The sequence below is a fragment of the Meles meles genome, chromosome X (assembly GCF_922984935.1).
Source record: "Meles meles chromosome X, mMelMel3.1 paternal haplotype, whole genome shotgun sequence".
Taxonomy (NCBI): Eukaryota; Metazoa; Chordata; class Mammalia; order Carnivora; family Mustelidae; genus Meles; species Meles meles.
The window spans coordinates 41,410,576-41,429,595 of record NC_060087.1 but is presented as its reverse complement, the minus strand read 5'-3'; the positions used below and the strand labels follow the sequence as shown (position 1 = coordinate 41,429,595).

Genomic DNA, 19,020 nt, shown 5'->3' with positions numbered 1-19,020 from the left:
TCCAGTCCTGAGGTATCAGGAAGGGCTTCCCTGCCTGGAAGAAGTGACAACTATATTGTGACTTGAAGGTTAAGTAAGGCTTAACCCTGTGAGGATGATTAGGAAGACAGCATGGGGAGAGAATTCCAGGCAGAAACTCAGAGGAAAGATTGATGAATTTATGTCAAAGAGTAGCTGGTGTTCATATGAAAGTTGGCTCAGCCTTTAAAGAGCAACAAACAGGTCCACGAAAACGGGTGACAGTCCACTATAGTAACCTTTGTAGGCCTTTGGCAGTGACTTGAATTTGATTAATGTGTTTAATTGAAGGGAAAATACACAAAACAGCAATTAAAATATGTTGATTGATGACTTAGCCTGAGGTATTGTTCTTGATTTTGGAAAATGGCACAGTATGAAGCAGAAACAAATAAATAATATACCTGACCTAAAACAGAAAAACAGTACTATACTTGGAAAGGTCCTTAGACCTAATCCATGAATCTACTGGCTTCCCATTATCTTCCACTCAGACATATCTATGAATTTCATTTTATTTTTTTTCCAGCACTTTTTTTTATTTGTTTATTTACAGCATAACAGTGTTCATTGTTTTGGCATCACACCCAGTGCTCCATGCAGTACGTGCCCTCCCTATTACCCACCACCTGGTTCCTCAACCTCCCACCCCCCGCCCCTTCAAAACCCTCTGGTTGTTTTTCAGAGTCCATAGTCTCTCATGGTTCATCTCCCCTTCCAGTTTCCCTCAACTCCCTCTCCTCTCCACCTCCCCATGTCCTCCATGTTATTTGTTATGCTCCACCAATAAGTGAGACCATATGATACTTGACTCTCTCTGCTTGACTTATTTCGCTCAGCATAATCTCTTCCAGTCCCGTCCATGTTGCTACAAAAGTTGGGTATTCATCCTTTCTGATGGAGGCATAATACTCCATTGTGTATATGGACCACATCTTCCTTATCCATTCATCCGTTGAAGGGCATCTTGGTTCTTTCCACAGTTTGGCGACCGTGGCCATTGCTGCAATAAACATTGGGGTACAGATGGCCCTTCTTTTCACTACATCTGTATCTTTTTGGTAAATACCCAGCAGTGCAATTGCAGGGTCATAGGGAAGCTCTATTCTTAATTTCTTGAGGAATCTCCACACTGTTCTCCAAAGTGGCTGCACTAACTTGCATTCCCACCAACAGTGGAAGAGGGTTCCCCTTTCTCCACATCCTCTCCAACACGCGTTGTTTCCTGTCTTGCTAATTTTGGCCATTCTAACTGGGGTCAGGTGGTATCTCAATGTGGTTTTAATTTGAATCTCCCTGATGGCTAGTGATGATGAACATTTTTTCATGTGTCTGATAGCCATTTGTATGTCTTCGTTGGAGAAGTGTCTGTTCATATCTTCTGCCCATTTTTTGATAGGATTATCTGTTTTGTGTGTGTTGAGTTTGAGAAGTTCTTTATAGATCCTGGATATCAACCTTTTGTCTGTACTATCATTTGCAAATATCTTCTCCCATTCCGTGGGTTGCCTCTTTGTTTTGTTGACTGTTTCCTTTGCTGTGCAGAAGCTTTTGATCTTGAGGAAGTCCCAAAAGTTCATTTTCGCTTTTGTTTCCTTGGCCTTTGGAGACATATCTTTTTTTTTTTTTTAAAGATTTTATTTATTTATTTGACAGAGAGAGAGATTACAAGTAGGCAGAGAGGCAGACAGAGAGAGAGGAGGAAGCAGGCTCCCTGCGGAGCAGAGAGCCCGATGCGGGGCTCGATCCCAGGACCCTGAGATCATGACCTGAGCCGAAGGCAGCGGCTTAATCCACTGAGCCACCCAGGCGCCCCTGGAGACATATCTTGATAGAAGTTGCTGTGGCTGATGTCGAAGAGGTTACTGCCTATGTTCTCCTCTAGGATTCTGATAGATTCCTGTCTCACGTTGAGGTCTTTTATCCATTTCAAGTTTATCTTTGTGTACGGTGTAAGAGAATGGTCGAGTTTCATTCTTCCACATATCGCTGTCCAGTTTTCCCAGCACCATTTATTGAAGAGACTGTCTTTTTTCCATTGAATATTTTTTCCTGTTTTGTCGGAAGATTATTTGACCATAGAGTTGAGGGTCCATATCTGGGCTCTCCACTCTGTTCCACTGGTCTATGTGTCTGTTTTTATGCCAGTACCATGCTGTCTTGGTGATCACAGCTTTGAATTTCATTTTAAAAGCATTTTGAACCAGGTGGTGGGTAATAGGGAGGGCACATACTGCATGGAGCACTGGGTGTGGTGCAAAAACAATGAATACTGTTACGCTGAAAATAAATAAATAAATAAAAGCGTTTTGAAGAAAATGTGTTTAAGAATATGGGTGGTCATCTATACCGTTGTTGTTCGAGGGGTTTAATTAGTGATACTCTATTCCCTACCAAAATTTTGAACCAATTGGGAGACAAAGGAGCCAGGTCAAAATGTCTCATTGATTAGTGCAGAGCTTGGAGAGTGTGGTTTAGGGGTGTGGCAATAGTGGGATTCCTGAGACTGTAACCCTAGATCAGGCAGAAAGAATCCCTCCAGCCCTGGAAATGTTGAGCCAGCATAGGCCCCACCTAGAATGAGGCAAGTGAAATTATTCTACACTTGGGTACCATGTTGGACTCCTCTAGTTGAAAGTTCAGTCATGGCGCCTAAGTCTGCCTCCCTGGTCTTGGATTTCACTGAAAGGCTCTTCTACTCTTTCACTCTACACTAGAATGAGGATCTTCATTTTATAAAGATTGTCAGAAGGGTATATGGTCTCGTGTGGAGAAGTGCTGTATGGCACAGCAAGAATGGGAAGGTTTTGGGGTGGCTTACCCAGGAGCTTCATGGGACAATACAATGATTTTTCCCATATCTGGTTTTGTTAAGCAGGTATCTAAGACCTAAAATCATTTTCATTTTTTTTTATTCCTACCTGTGACATTCCATATTTAAGAAACTAGTTATAATTGATGGTGGTTTTGAATCACAAAAATGTGTTCCATCTTGGTCTCAGTCAAATCTCTCTGGAATGTGACCTTCTGGAGAAGAGGGGCATTGGATTGGAGGTCAAGCTCTTGACTAATGGGCTTGATTTTCACTATTTTAGTGTCTCATACACTGGTCAGGACAAGACAGAACTTGTGTCTTAATGAGCTATGGACTCAGTTTCTTTCTTTCATCAAAGTCGTCCTCTATCAAGGTAGCATTACTCCCAAGCTGGCTATTTGGTGAGTCACAGATTTTCTGGTATATTAGCAAGAGTTATCAGCTGTGGAGCAACTGGAGCTCTGACTCACTGCTTGAGGGGAAGGGGTTGTCACAAAATGGCATAGTAACTCTGAGAAATGGTTTGGCAGATTCTAGTAAACACACGCTTGCCCTGTAACTGAACATCCCCACTCTGGGTATTTATTCTAAAGAAATGAAAGTCCATTCACATAAAACCTTGTTCATGGATGTTCAAAGCAGCTTAACTTGTGGTAGCCAAAGGCTGGAAACAAGCCAGCTATCCCTCAGCAGGTGAATGGATAAAGAAACTCTTGTATATTCATACAGTGGAGTACGAGTAAACAGTCAGGAGTGTTAATTCACTACTTGGGTGAATCTCAAGGTACACAGTTTCCCAAGTGGGAAAAAAATTTGGCAGTTTTTAAAAATAATAAACATAAAAAAATAAAAAATAATAATAAACACAGATTTACCATATGACCTGGAAGTTCCACTCCTGCATATCTACCCTAGAGAAATGAAAACTTATCTCTGTGGAAACTTGTATGCAAATATCCAGAGCAGCATTATTCATAATAGCAAAAAAGTGGAAATAACCCAAATGCTTATTTGGTGAATGGATAAGCAAAATATGGTCTATTCATACAGTGGAATACTATTCAGGAGTCAAAAATAGTGAAGTACTGCTACCTTCCACACAGATGAACCTTGTAAACATTACACTTAATGAAAGAAGCCAGACACAAAAGACTACATACATTATGATTCCATTTATAGGGAATATCCAGAAAAGGCAAATCTATAGAGGCAGGAAATAGATCAGTAGTTGCCTGGGGCTGAGAGTAGGAAGGAGGAAGTGATTACAAATGGAAATGTTTCAAAATTATATTCACTTTCTTCATACACTGTGTAATTGGGTGTGGAACAAGGTGCTTTCTTTTCTCAGAATTTCAGATGAAGCTTTCCAGCTCAGAACAACCCCCATGTGCTCTAAACAGGCCCACAGTGGTAGCCAGACCGAACTGGGGATCATCTACTCCCAACTGCTCATACAGTGGGAGCGAGACCTCTGTAGAGAACCTTGCATCCATGTACCTGTTCCCCAACTCCTTAACAAAGGCTTATTAATAGAGACATCTAAATATTACAGCAGGTGGATGGTGGTCTAGAATTACAGCTAGCCGAGCATCGACTTGTTCAACTGTCCTCCCAACAGCTTTAGTCACAAAAGCAGGAACTGGCACCTGACTCATGGGGCCTAGTTTCTTTAATGACCACGGGGGTTTTTTGAACCACACTTTGTCCAAAAATAAATTCCTTCCTCATACCACCAGTTTTTGGATGGACACGTATATCTGCTGTATGTTGGGGGTGGGGAGGTTAGTCTTCCTTTTTTTTTTAAAGTTTTATTTATTATTTGACAGACAGAGATCACAAGTAGGAAGAGAGGCAGGCAGAGAGAGAGGGGGAAAGCAGGCTCCCTGCTAAGCAGAGAGCCCAATGTGGGCCTCGATCCTAGGACCCTGAGATCATGACCTGAGCTCATGACCTGAGCTGAAGGCAGAGGCTTAACCCACTGAGCCACCCAGGTGCCCCTGTCTTCCTTTTAAAAATCAGAAAAGTTCAGGGTGCCTGGGTGGCTCAGTGGGTTGAGCCTCTGCCTTCGGCTCAGATCATGATCTCAGGGTCCTGGGATCAAGCCCCGCACCAGGCTCTCTTGTGATCTCTCTCTCTGTCAAATACTTGTGATCTCTTTCTCTGTCAAATAAATTTTTAAAAAATCTTTTAAAAAATACAATAAAAAAATTAGAAAAGTTAGTAGCTGTACGCCATTAGCACAATATGCTAATACAGTTGTGAAGCGAGTTGTTTTCATACCTCCAAGATGAAATGGTCTTCAGGGTTTTTTTTTTTTTTTTTTAAAGATTTTTATTTATTTATTTGACAGACAGAGCTCACAAGTAGGCAGAGAGGCAGGCAGAGAGAGAGAGGAGGAAGCAGGCTGTCCACAGAGCAGAGAGCCTGATGCGGGGCTCGATCCCAGAACCCTGGGATCATGACCTGAGCCGAAGGCAGAGGCTTTAACCCACTGAGCCACCCAGGCACCCCGGGTTTTTTTTTTTTCCTTCTGAAAAAGTCTTTAATTTTTGCGTCTTTGGAGTTTGCCATCTTGTTTTAAGCCGTGTCAGATGTAAAAGGAATTTCATCCATCTTTGCTTTCGGTAGAAGTTTGAAACCACATTCTTCCCTGGTATTCGTCATATACCTATGAAGTCAGTGATTGTTTTTCTTTGGGAGCTGACATCTTACATGCTACGTTTCTGGGCCACATACATAATAGGTCATTTCTCTTTGTAATCCAGAACACTATGGTGTTCATCCAGTAAAATTTTTAATGCCTCTGTTGATTTACATCATTTTTTTTGGTGGATACTGACTTTTTTGAGCTTTAAAAAAAACTTAATGTTGTATTTTAATTCCTTGTAACTAGGACCTTTTTACAGTTCCCTATCAGAGGATGTCTTCCAGATCTAGCAGATGAAAATATGCCATTCATGTTTCTTCTACACCTTTATCCTTTTCTTACCAAAATGCACCTCTGCGGTCCTAATATCTTATTCTTTTTTGAAGTGGAAGACAGTAAACACGAACTTAATATCATAGCAATGACTCTGTTCCTTTGTGCCATGAACTACAGTGATAATAAATATGAGTCTAAGATGCTTGAGAAGTAACTCAGAGTCTACCGTGAGTTAGCAGTGTATCCTGTTGCTTGGCATCATTTCGGTCAAAACTATCAGGATGGTGTTGTCCATGTTGTTGTCTTCATTGTTGTCCTTGTTGTCTTTGCTGTGGTGTTTTATGTTGCCACGTTTTCCCACAAGGGAGCAGCAGCATCACCTTCACTGTCTCCCATCTTTAAAATGGGCGCATTGGGCCCAGGTAGGGAGGGAAACGTTTTATCTGTCTATACAAGCAATATTTGTCAGTTAATAGCACTCCTGGTATGATAGTGGTGGTTACTGGGAAAGACTGCGAGGGCATTTCCTGCAATTGAGGAATTTGTCTGCAAATATAAAACTCCTAAAAGGAAAAAAACTCCTGTTTCCCCTTTACACAATACTCATACCCAACACTTCTGTAACCAGATGTGTGGGGATTTTCCCACACCAAGCAGTTCTCCAGCTCTCACGTGGGTAGTCACTGTGAGTGGCCTATGATTCAATTCAATTCTCACACTACCTGGAGACAGCATCAGCTACCACAGGGTAAGGGCTCAGTCCCACAAGAGCCCCCCCAACCCAACTTCAGATGTCAATTCCAAGTCCCAGGTGGTCACCTGTGCTTCTGGCCAAACAGCTACACATCAGAGGTTCCCATGACACCCTCCTCAGGTTCAGTCATTTGTAGAATGGTTGAAAGAACTCAGGAAAATAGTTTACTTATTTTCTTGCAGGCTTATTATAAATGGATATAACTCGGGAACAGCCAGATGGAAGAGATACCTAGGGCAAGGCATGAAGGAGGGAGTGCGGAGCTTCTGGCCCATGTGGGTGCACCACCCTCCCCGCACCTCCACACCTTCACCACGCCAGAAGCTCTCTGAGCCCGCGTACTTTGTGGATTTTTATGGAGACTCTCGTTACTTCGGCATGGTGAATTGGCCATTAGTGATTAACTACGGCTTGCCCCCTCCCCTCCCTGGAATTTTGGCTTGGGCTTTAGTTTTTCAACTCTGTAATCATAAGGTTGTTACTTTGGCAACCCACTCCCATCCTAAGGGCATTCCAGGAGCCCCCAGCCACCAGTCATCTTATTAGCACACAAAAAGACACTTTTCTGTCCTGGAGGATTCCCAGGGCTGTAGAAGCTGTGTATCAGGAAATTGGGACAGAGACCAAATACACATTTCCTATTGTAAATGACAGTATCACGCCTCCTCTTTCATTAGAGTAGCAGCCATCGTGAAGGCCCTGGGCTAGCATGGCTTACCTTCTAGTTACCTGCATCAATAATGAGGCTAACCTGTGAAGAAACAGTGAGTTATGGGAAACAGCCATTGATCTGGGAGGAGGACAGTCTGCTGTAAATGATTGGCTTTGGTTTTCTGATGAAGACACTGCAGTTAAATTGTGTAACGGGTAGCCTTCAGACTCTGTGTTATGATGAGTGTTGAAGGGCCATGGAATTGTCTCTTGTCCTGTAAAACTTGCTCAGAAAATCACTGCCTGACCAGGGAGTGAAGAAACAACAACAACAACAATAACAATAAAAACCGATAGGAGCTCCATATGGAGTGGAGAGCAACCCCAGAGAACTTTGAGCAGAGCCCCACTCTGGCGACCTCATCACCGTCATCCCAGCAAGGAGCCGCGGCTGCCACAGCCGGCCCCGGCACCAGCCCCAGCATTGTGACCCTGAGCAGCCATGCCACCACCCAACGTGGCTCTGTGGGCAGGATGGAGGGAGTGAGGGCCCACCGGCAGGGACAAAAATGTCATCGTGACAAAAGTGTCAAGAATGGTAAAATGGTTCAGTATCAGAAACAGGTCTGGTTTCATCTGCAGGAATGACATGAAGCAATACATACTTGTACATGAGACTGCCATAAAGATGAAGAAGCCCCAGGAAGCACTTCCCGGCGCAGAGGGTGAAGAAACCATAGGGTTCGATGCTCTTGATGGAGAAAAGGGTGCGGAGGCAGCAAATGTAGAGAATGGGGAGAAAGGAAGAGGACACCAGGCCCAGCCACGCACACCATACGCCATACAGAGACCCTCTGAGTGTTGACCAGAGTCTTCCAGGCCTCCTGTGTAGGGAGAAGCGAGAAGGGCGTTGAGAACCAGGGTATAGGAGAACAGGGTAGACGGGGACACACAGGATCCCTCAGGGTTAGAGACTGTGATTCTCTAGGACAGCCATGAAGGGGAGCAGGAAACATCAAGAAGGGACCCACGGCCAGCAGCCACCTCAGTGTAGGGATCTCCCCAACTCCAGTTAGCAGCACAGACACCCAGGAAACCCTTCCCCGCAAGCTGGCCGAGAGACCGCAGCTGGGAAGTCCATTCAGAGGTCGAGCAGGGGAGACTAAGTGCTGGCTTGCCATCTCCCATGTCATCCCGGGTAGTCACTCAACAGGAAAGAAGAAATGAGTATGAAATGGCAGCAGGAAGACCTGAACCAAAGATTGGTGCTGAAGGCCTCAAGTGCTTGCCCTGTGACCCGATGACCAGAACGATCTGCATTATGGGGTTTTTGTTATTTGTTCCCTGAAGACAACATCTTTTTGTGTGTGTGTGGTAGTGACCAACATGTTTTTCTTTAAAGGCTGGCTTTTTCTCCTACACCTTTAAAGGTTTTGAAACTGTTTTATATCTGGTTGAGACTGTTAAGAACCTTGTTTTTAATTTGTAATAAACTTTTATAGTTTGATTTTTTCACGAAGGTCAACAAGCTGCAAGTATTAATACAGATCTTTAATAATAATGATGATGATAGGGGCACCTGGGTGGCTCAGTGGGTTAAGCCTCTGCCCTCGGCCCAGGTCATGATCTCAGGGTCCTGGGATCGAGCCCCACATCGGGCTGTATGCTCAAAGGGGAGCCTCCTTCCCCCCACCCCCCCACCTGCCTCTCTGCCTACTTGTGATCTCTCTCTCTGTCAAATAAATAAAATCTTTTAAAAATGATGATGATAATAATGCAGTACTGACAAAGAGTTTGGCTTAAAGAACTGTATTTTTCTAGGGGCGCCTGGGTGACTCAGTCTGTTAAGCATCTGCCTTCGGCTCAGGTCATGATCCCAGCATCCTGAGATCGAGCCCCACATCAGGCTCTCCACTCAGCCAAGAGCCTGCTTTTCCCTCTCCCTCTGTCCACCCCCAAAGCTTGTGCTCTCACTCTATCTCAAATAAATAAATAAAACCTTCTTTTAAAAAAATCTGTTTTTCCAGATTTCACATATTGTTTGTTCTTCTACAATGTCCTGTGAGTTCTCATATGTCTTGGTGATAAGAGAGATTATAGAACATTATGCACAGGATATAGTAAATATAGAACTTTCTTTTTCTCATGGAACTTCCTCCATTAGTGGCAAAACGAGATGGGGAGCATGTTTACCATTCTGTCTTTTAATACCGCTAGCAAACAGCAGAAGATAGGAAGTCAGAAATCTTCTTCCTAAGAGAACCATAGAAAGCGTCTCATGGCAATTTATGTTTTCTTCACCTATCACTCACTTTTACTGCAGCATGTGGGACTCCTGTTCAGGACCAAGGGATCCACACTCCTTTGCTGTGGAATCCCATGCTTATCCCCAGGTTTGCTGGTTTTTCCCCCCTAATGGGAAACCCCACCTATGAATGGAATGAGACCTCAAGACTTGTAGCTCATTATTTTAGCTGTTATCCTAGCCCACAGCTCTAAGAGGACAGCTCTACAGTCCTCAGATTGGGATCATAAAAATGTGCACTGTAGTGTGGAGCTCCCTGAGAGACAGAATTACTTCCTTCCTGACACCCAGTAGTTGAAATGACCTAAACAAAAGCATTTCTTTTCTTTCTGTCTTCCCTTCCACCCCCTCCTCTGGTGTGTGGCAAAAATCAAGTTGCATTTTTAGGAGTGAGAAATTCCTGTGGCCTGGTCCTTGCTGGCAGATGGCCACAGACCTGGCCTGAGGGCTGTTGCTGGTACAGATCAAAGCTTGGCAGTTCTGCTTTGTGCTGTCCTTGGCAAGAAAGGCTTTGCTTCTTATCATTCTATCTTCCTCCACCAGAAGCCCGAGAAACGAGAGACATGATCTCTTGGAGAAAATACTCAGTGCCATAATAACCAGGAAAGGTGCTGTCCAGCCTCATCCTCCTGGTGCGGGAGGGACTCGTGCTGGACGATGTTAACCCTTTGGAGGGAGTGTGCAGCTGCTCCTAAAATGCACACTTCACGCCTGGGCTCTAAGATGACCTTTTCGTTTCTTGTTGCAAATCGACCGCGTCATTATGTTCTCTTTCTGTCCTTCTGTAGGCCTGATGGTGGTTTTTTTTTCCCCCTGCACTGTTTCAGGGCTCATTGTTGGGGTGATCTTGAGGTACGGCACCCCTGCCACCAGCGGTCATGACAAGTCACTCAGCTGTACTCAGGAAGACAGGGCCTTCAGCACCTTATTAGTGAACGTCAGCGGGAAGTTCTTCGAATACACCCTGAAAGGAGAAATCAGCCCTGGCAAGATCAACAGTGTGGAGCAAAATGACATGCTGAGGAAGGTGAGCTGGGGCGCATTCAGCCATTGGGGTCCTGACATGGTTTTTGACTTTCTGATTCCATGTCGGCCTCAGGGAAAGAAATCCTTTCAAAGTCCTGGAGCATGGGTAAACGTTCCCGGCTCCCAGTTTTGTTTGCTAGGAAGTTTTGGGGCTATGATGATGAGAAGAAAGAACCAGATGGAAACTTGAGCCTGTGAGCCTTGTTAGGATCAGGAGCTGATGTGGCCTGCCATGTCATGTAATGTAATGGGGTTTGTACATCACCACTCAGCCTGTCTCTCCACCCCCATCTCTCCTTTACTACATCTCTTGCTATTGTTTAAGGATGGGGTTGTTTCTTTCTTAAAATAAGATGGGTTTCACTTGGGGCGCCTGAGTGGCTCAGTCAGTTAAGCATCTACCTTTGGCTCAGGTCATGATCCCAGGGTCCTGGGATTGAGTCCTGCATCAGGATCCCTTCTCAGTGGAGAGTCTGCTTTTCCCTCTCCCTCTGCCTCTTCCCCCACTCCTGCTCTATTAGTCTTTCCCTCTCTCAAATAAATAAATTAAAATTTTAAAAAGATTGGTTTCACTTTAAGCTCATTTACTCAGTGTTCCCAATCGTAAGTCTTTGTTCTTCCTGGTTCTTTTGCCATATTCTACAAATATTTATTTAGTGCCCATTCTCATGGATGAGTGATGCCAAAGGCTTAATGAATCTTTGGAGGGGAATACCTTGTTGTCTTAGAATTTGAGTCCAGTAACTATTTCTCATTTGATGTTGAGGGTAACTAGAACACACAACAAAAGGATCATATATCTCTTCACTCAGGTGCTTTCCAAGAGAAGCAAGATATCTGTATTCATCCACATATACTCTCTAACTGTATAGACCCAGGCTTATCAGCAGGGAGACTTCTGTCTAAGCTCTGGGCAATCCAGGCCTTAGGGAGCCTCTTTCATAAAGAACAAGGCTAATGTGTGCAAAGGCTTGCGGTCAAAGGCAGGATGTAGCCTGTGCTCCACACATTAAATTCTTATTGTTTTTAGGATCTACCCTAATCCTTAAGAAAATTATTCTCAACCTGGAGCATTAAACATGTCCATCTTGTCTGTGTCCTTAAAGGCAGTCCTAGTGAACTCTTTGCCCTCAACCCCTCATAAGAATGCCTGGGATTTTCATAAACATCTGTGAAATTAAATGCCACCGAGAAAGATACTCAGTGTAATCACCATGCTCATGGCTGTTTTGAAATGGCAGCTTGAGTCTGTAGTGGATAGGATGGGGGCGAAAAGGGAAAAGAACCCAACCCATTTCCATCTTTTAGATCATAGTAGAAGGTGATGTTGACTTTCGTTCCTGTTACCTTTAGGAAAACGTTGATTCATATCCGTTCTGTTTAAACTTTGGCTGCACGAATCAAAGGTGGGAGAGCATACAAGGCTGAGATGATTGTTGTTAGCTGAGGGGAGAAGAGATATGCTGCGGCGGCTTGCTGCACAGTACTGGAGTAGCTGGCAGGAAACTCTCGTGCTGGTCCCATGTGACTATGGCCCCAGCATCCTCATACTGGGTACTGTCCAAAGCCCCTTCTCATCCTGACAGTGCCCATTTTTCACACTAGCCGTGTCTTCAGCAAGAAGATGGAATAAAACGAAATTTGCGAGAACCATTTCTCCCAATGGTTTCTCGGTTAACATTTCCAATTTCTGAAGAGAAATGCTGACTTTTTTTTTTTTTAAGAGACCGAGAGCAATGTGGGGAAGGACAGAGGGAAAGGGAGAGAGAGCATCTTAAGCAGGCTCCATGCTCAGCATGAAGTCCCCCATAGGGCTCCCTCTCATAACCCTGCAGTCATGACCTGAGCCAAAATCAAGAGTCGGACGTTTAACCGACTGAGCCACCTAGGCACCCCTAACTTGACTTTTAATAATTAGAGTGAAGTTTTGAAATTAATTTCAGTAAGAGCCAATAAATCTACCAACATAAACAGATTATTTAGAAAGTTTGAGGGAAATATAGACTCCTTAATTCTTTTCTGGATGTGATAAGATTTTGCTCTTTAATAGTATCAGAGTGATTTCTGAGTATCAAGCCTACAAAGTAATTTTAGTCCCCCTAAGCTGCCTAATTTTCATGGTGATGTTGAGAAAGCTACTAGCATTGTTGGCAATCCTGATCCAGGCCACATCAGGTCTCCCAAAAGGCTGATCACTCAAAAGAGACTTAAATTCAGTAGAACTGTGTTAAAAGCCATTCTTTGGGAGGGTCCAGAAAATTAACCAATCATAACAGCGTCTTTCATTGCATTTGATCGTTCATATAAGCTTAATAAAAATCAAGGTGTTTTTATTTCTCATTTAAAAAGTATTGGCGGGAAGCTTTGTGTGAGTCCTCACACTTGCACTGAACTGTTCCTTCTAAATAGGAGTCCGAGTGCTGTGTGGAGAAGAACATGGCCTTCCACAGGGGCAGCTGTGGCATCGCTCTTGTGACGAGTCTGCCATCTTTCACATTTATCTTATCTGCTTCGAACATTCAAACTTTTTAGCCATTGGCTTCAAATATTAAGCAGATACTATACTACCAACTGGTGTCTTTTTTTAAAGATTTTATTTATTTACTTGACAGACAGAGATCACAAGTAGGCAGAGAGGCAGGCAGAGAGAGGGGGGGAAGCAGGCTCCCTGCTGAGCAGAGAGCCCGATGCGGGGCTTGATCCCAGGACCCTGAGATCATGACCTGAGCCGAAGGCAGACGCTTAACCCACTGAGCCACCCAGCTGCCCTGCACCAACTGGTATTAAATTAGAAATTGACTTTTCGGGGTGCCTGGGTGGCTCAGTGGGTTGAAGCCTCTGCCTTCGGCTCAGGTCATGATCCCGGCCGGCATCCTGGGATCGAGCCCCACATCGGGCTCTCTGCTTGGCCAGGAGCCTGCTTCCTCCTCTCTGTCTGCCTGCCTCTCTGCCTACTTGTGATCTCTCTCTGTCAAAAGAATAAATAAAATCTTTAAAAAAAAACTGACTTTTCTCCCTTTCTCTTTTTTTTAAGCAGGCTCCATGCCCGACACCGGGCGTGAACTCAGGATCCTGAGATCAAGAGTCAGATGCTGTACCAAGTGAGCCATCCAGACTGCCCCCTACCCTTGACTTTTTTCTTTTTAAACCTTCAGGTAACGTTTGATCCAGAGGTCTTTTTCAACATCCTTCTGCCTCCCATAATTTTCCATGCTGGCTACAGTCTAAAGAAGGTAAGAGATTTTTGCCAGTATTTCTTAAAGCATGGGAATCTCTGTGTTAACATACCTACATAATTTTCAAGTTTTTCCTTCTCCCACATTGCTTATTACTGTGTTCTGCACCCACTCAGAGACTATAGTTGTCTCATCATCTATGATTCATCTGTTTTAAAATCAGGAGCGCTCCTATGTCACCGGTAGGAATGTAAACTGGCGTGACCACTCTGGAAAGCAGTTTCATGGTTTCTTGCAAAACTGAAGTTGAAACTGCCACACGACCCCATGGTTTTTTTCCTGGGGATTTCCTCCCAGAGGAATGAAAACTCAGGTTCAGCCAGAAGCCCATGCTTCATTGCCCAGAGCAATTTAATTCATAATCACCCCAGTCCGGAAACAACCAAAATGTCATGCCGTAGGTGCACAGTGAAACACACGGCCATACCTCAAAGGCATTAGGCTAAGGGACAAAAAAAAAATCTCACCTCAGAAGGTCACGTACTGTATGATTTCATTTATATAGTGTTCTAGGCAGGACCAAAGTATAGGGATGGAGAACAAATGGTGAGTCCATGAAGCTACGTATATGATAAAAGAACACAGAACCATTGACACACTTTGTCCCAATGTCGGTTTCCTGGTTTTGATCTTGTACTACGGCTATATGAGGTATAGCCAGTAGAGAAAATCTGGTGAAGGTACACGGGACCCCTCCGTACTATCTTTGCAATATCTGTGAATCTGTAATTACTCCAAAATAGAAAGTTTAAAAAAAAAAAAAGGCTATCCCTCTGTGTCCTACTTTCCCTCCAGATTTGGGTTTTCTGGACCAAAGGGTGTATCCTTTTTCTGACTGCTCTGTGGGGTTCCGGAAGTGTGTAAATCTGTATGGCAGTGATTGACACGTAACGGACAGGAGGTGATTTTATGGTTTTAAGTGATGTTATCCTCTGTGTAAGTGAAGAATTTGGGAACTCCGTATCAGAGCGAATGGGTGATAAATAATTTGGTATCTTAAATAACTAATCTTAATGTATCATCAGGGTCATAGTTGCTTTAAAATGAAACCAAATCACTGGTTGTGAAAGCCATTCTAAGGGCTGAGAAATACTTCAGGTTCAGCAGAGCCTTCCCTGTGTCAGCCTTATTTTCCCAGAAGAAAAACAAATAACAGGCTTTGCCAGTTACCAATTTAAGTTGTTTTTGAAATGCCAGTCTTTTGGGCTATCTGCTCTTAGTTCAGTCTCTTTCCTTTTTAAATAGTCCTTACAGTGGCACTGAAATAGTGGTTCTTACAGGGTTTTGCCATCTGTAATTAAGGCTGCCATCATTTAAGTGTGTAATAACCATTCCACCACTTCGCTGTGGGTATGGAAACAGATACATTCAGACCCTTTGACCTATGCACATATAGGTGTCATGAGGACATGAGCTTTTTTTTTTTCCAAACTTGAAAAAGTATCATTGGAATCGGCTTCAATTTTGTGGTACCGCTCCGTTTGCTTCCAGGGCCCATTGTTAGGGAAAGAATTCACCTGTAGAAGCCTTTATATCTTGTGAACTTCTCCCACCAAACTCTCTCTGGGTCTCTCTCAGTCTCTCTGTCTCTGAGTCTCTGTCTCATGGTAACATTCGTCAGTGAGGAATGGGAGGAGTAGAAATACAAGTCTTAGAATGGTACACCTTCTCATCCTGATCTGTCTTGGGCTCGTATTCTTGAAGACTTTGCCAGGGCTATGCCATCTCCTTTGTCTCTTTTTGCCGTCCTGAAATGGAGAAGGAAAAGTAGGGCAGACTGAACCAGTCATGGCCATGGAAGCCGCACATGACCGGCCAATTAAAAAGAAGACGAAAGACCTCGGATTCCACTAGCACCCAGGACTAGGACTGGGAAGTGCTGTACTTTCTTCCCAAAAGGGGTGTGGTAGGAGTCGAGAAGGGTGGCTGGTGCAGTGAGTGTGATTCCCTGGAAAGACCCGCTTTCCAGGTCTGGTGCTGCCATTTGGTGGATGCGTGACTCCAGGTGCCTCACACCGCACCTTCGAGCCTTAGATGCCTCTCATGCACAGTGGTCCCCCGAGCACCTTCGTGATGGGGTAGCTGTGACAATTGGATGGGCTCCTCTGTGTGAAAGTACTTCGTACACTGTGAAGCGGAGAGTCGAGCGCTAGGTGTAGTAATACAGAAATAAGTGATAGGGTCTACCTTTCTTGCCAAGTCGTAAAATTCCAGTTCCTATCAACAGATATGAATGGCGATGGGTAATTATGTGTGTATGTGTCTTATGTGTATGTGTCATTTTAGAATATGTTATGGGTGTATTTGGATTGGCAGATTTATATTCCTAATTTGTGTGTGTGTAAGTGCTTTTATTTATATGGGTCAAAGGTATCTTTGTATATCAACAAATAACACAATTAAGATAACAGTTTCAAAGGCTCTAGTTCATTATCACAAATCATTCAAATATCTATCGTTGCCCGTTTAAAATATTTTCACTTGTTGATTTTCAAATAAATTTGTGTTGGAAATCACCCTCACATGTGCACTGGAACAGTCTCTGAGATGAACAAGACTGTGAGAGAGTCACTGGGCAGTGTGGAGTCAGCTTCTCAGATGTAACACACTGACGCCGAGCCCTCCTTTCAGTGCGGGCCGGCCCAGGCGAAGACACACATGTGGCACCGTGGCCACGTGGAGGGGCTGGAGGTCTGGCTTCTGTGCACAGGCTGTCCGCTTCACTCTCCAGTGGGACCCTCTGGACCTGAGCATGGGGACTCGCTACACAGACCATGAACGCTAAAAGCAGCGCGCTCCATGTGCAGCCAACACTTGCACCCACCTGCACGCTGGGGCCACTCAGCTCCCCCGCACAACCAGACTGCAGCCGGAAGGCCTCCCAGTGATGCTGGTCCTGCTAGAGGTGCACCCTCACCTACCCTGCACCCGTGGTCTCCTGGCCAGTCCTGCCCCCGGCAGGCCTGGGAGCTGTAGTGCACACCTGATCCTGCCCCCCACTCCCTGCATCTGCACCCCTCGGCCACCCACAAGATCCAGATTCTCCGCAAGCCTGTGGACTAGGGCTCAGGTTCAGCTTTACCTGCAAACAGTCTGAAGCACAGACCCATCTTTCCACTAACATGTGCACTCTCCTCTCTAGGTGGGTCCTGGACCTCCCTTATGCCCAGGTCCTTCCAGCCCAGGAGCTTGCACAAGGGCACCAAAGGGTGCAATTTGCATTGCCCCTTGCTCCCACACCCACCCCGGGGACCAAATCCAGCACGTCCAAAAATCGAGATGCCCTCAAGCATGGCACCAGGGACCAGGGCCTCCTCACCAATATACAGGGATAATAAAGGCTCCACCAGGCTCTAGTCTGAAACACCGTCGTCCCTGGGCCCCCACAAACACTACCAGATCTTCGGAAGCCCACATTCCCTGAGAACCAAACTTCTAGGAGGAGAATCTGCAGCTCTTATATTCCTGATTTTTTTGTTTTGGCAAATATATGAATTCACTTAATGGACTCAAACCACCCATAGAGATGGTTCACCTAAACAAGAGCTGGGTGGCAAGGGAAAGCAATTCTGGCATTCAGATCTGTCCCGGGATACGTCACGAGTTTCCTTGGTCTCATGTCTCTGTCTTGATGGACCCCTAGCCCTCCCTGATTTAAGCCCTTGATGGAGTTTTTAAAGGCAATTACGCTCACAGTTGTTGATTTTTTTTTTTTTTGAAATGTAGTTTTTTCAAAACACGGGTGGATAAATACATTCACTTAGAGTAAAAGACTAAGGATAGCGACTGACTTAAAAGGCAAACATAACGTGTCCATAATATACACAGGCAGCACCCTCACTTTGTGACTGGCGGTGTGGCAAGCCCTTGAACAGTTCTCTTCTGAGCAGGTGGCTTTAGGGGCACTAGGCATTCCTTGACACCTTCTTCACGGCAGCAGGGAGGGCCAAACACTGGGGAAGGTTGAAGTCAAGGCCCCAGATCATCTGCTTAGAATACAGGCCAGAGGACACCCACAGCCCTCCGTGTGGTCACACTTCTTGGTGGCTGCTTAATCCAGGCTGAGTTCTTCCTAGACCCTGTCCTTCCCTGAGGTCGGTCAGCAGGCACACTGGGGCTCTTTTGCCTTTTAAAATTATTTATTTTTCTTAAAAGATTTTATTTATTTATTTGACAGACACAGAGAGAGAGAACACAAGCAGGCAGGACTGGGAGAGGGAGAAGCAGGCTCCCTGCTGAGCAGGGACCCAGATGCAGGGCTCGATTCTGGGGCCTTGGGATCATGACCTGAGCTGAAGGCAGACACTTAACTGACTGAGCCACCCAGGCGTCTCGCCTCTTAAAATTTTTAAATAAGGTATTCTCGGCCCCCATCAAATTAGGATGTTTTGGGGGTTTTGTCTGGTTTTGTTAAATGGTTCTGATTGGCCAAATAAAACAGCCTGTGCCTTAAGGAGTAAGAACCGTGGCTTAGGGTCCCAGCAACAGGGATTTTCCCCATCACAATATCCCACAAGCCTAATGACTTTCTGAGAAGTAAATCCGTGTGTGTGTGTATGTGTGTGTATTAAGGAAACCAGTGGATGTACAGAAGCATTGAGAGGGTTGCAATTTTGCCATCTCTTTCTGAATGATTGCTAAATCTTATATTGGTCTAAGTAGCTACAATTATATATATAATATATATATAAACTTATAAATTTGCCTATCTTAAATGAAACTATTTTTCATTTCTCCCATTTCCATCTCTATTGGCCCTCTTTCCCAGGCTCCACAGATTAATCCAAAAGAATATCAGGAGACACTTAAGATGCCTTGAGACCAGATACTTAGGACACAGTTTTCTGACACTGAATTAAGCAGAAAGCCCCTTAGGCATCACTTTCATACTTTATCAATTTCAAACTCCTATCTGTAATGATCTTCTAAGGTTCACCAGACCTGGAAGCAACTAGCTGAATCACTAGAGTAGAAGAGTAAAATAGTTTGGGTTAGATCTATGAAAATGGTCCACTTACACACACACACACACACACACACACACATACACACACACACACTCTCTCTCTCTCTCTCTCTCTCTCTCTCTCACTCACTCATTCTTTCTCTGTCTCAGTGTAACTTAATATAATCACAGTGGTTTTCTCCGAAATTTACTAAGCCCTTGCGTGCTTACTCAGTGATTAATAGGACCAGGGATATTTTAAAAGCACAATGTTTATAGCTCAATAGCATTATTCTAGAGTAACTTCAGTTATTACTTGTTACAGTGGAAGCCGTAAGTAAAATTTC

At 44.4% G+C, this 19,020-nt stretch overlaps 1 protein-coding gene across 2 annotated transcripts in view; it reads left to right on the top strand.

The window, feature by feature from the left end:
* The window catches only part of SLC9A7 (solute carrier family 9 member A7), a 139,087-nt gene that overhangs the window by 55,053 nt on the left and 65,014 nt on the right, over positions 1 to 19,020 (top strand). For both annotated transcript variants that reach the window (XM_045995562.1, XM_045995561.1), the window contains exons 2-3: positions 10,294 to 10,493; positions 13,648 to 13,725. In XM_045995562.1, the coding sequence (XP_045851518.1) occupies positions 10,294 to 10,493; positions 13,648 to 13,725 (278 nt within the window). The remainder of the gene's footprint in view (positions 1 to 10,293; positions 10,494 to 13,647; positions 13,726 to 19,020) is intronic.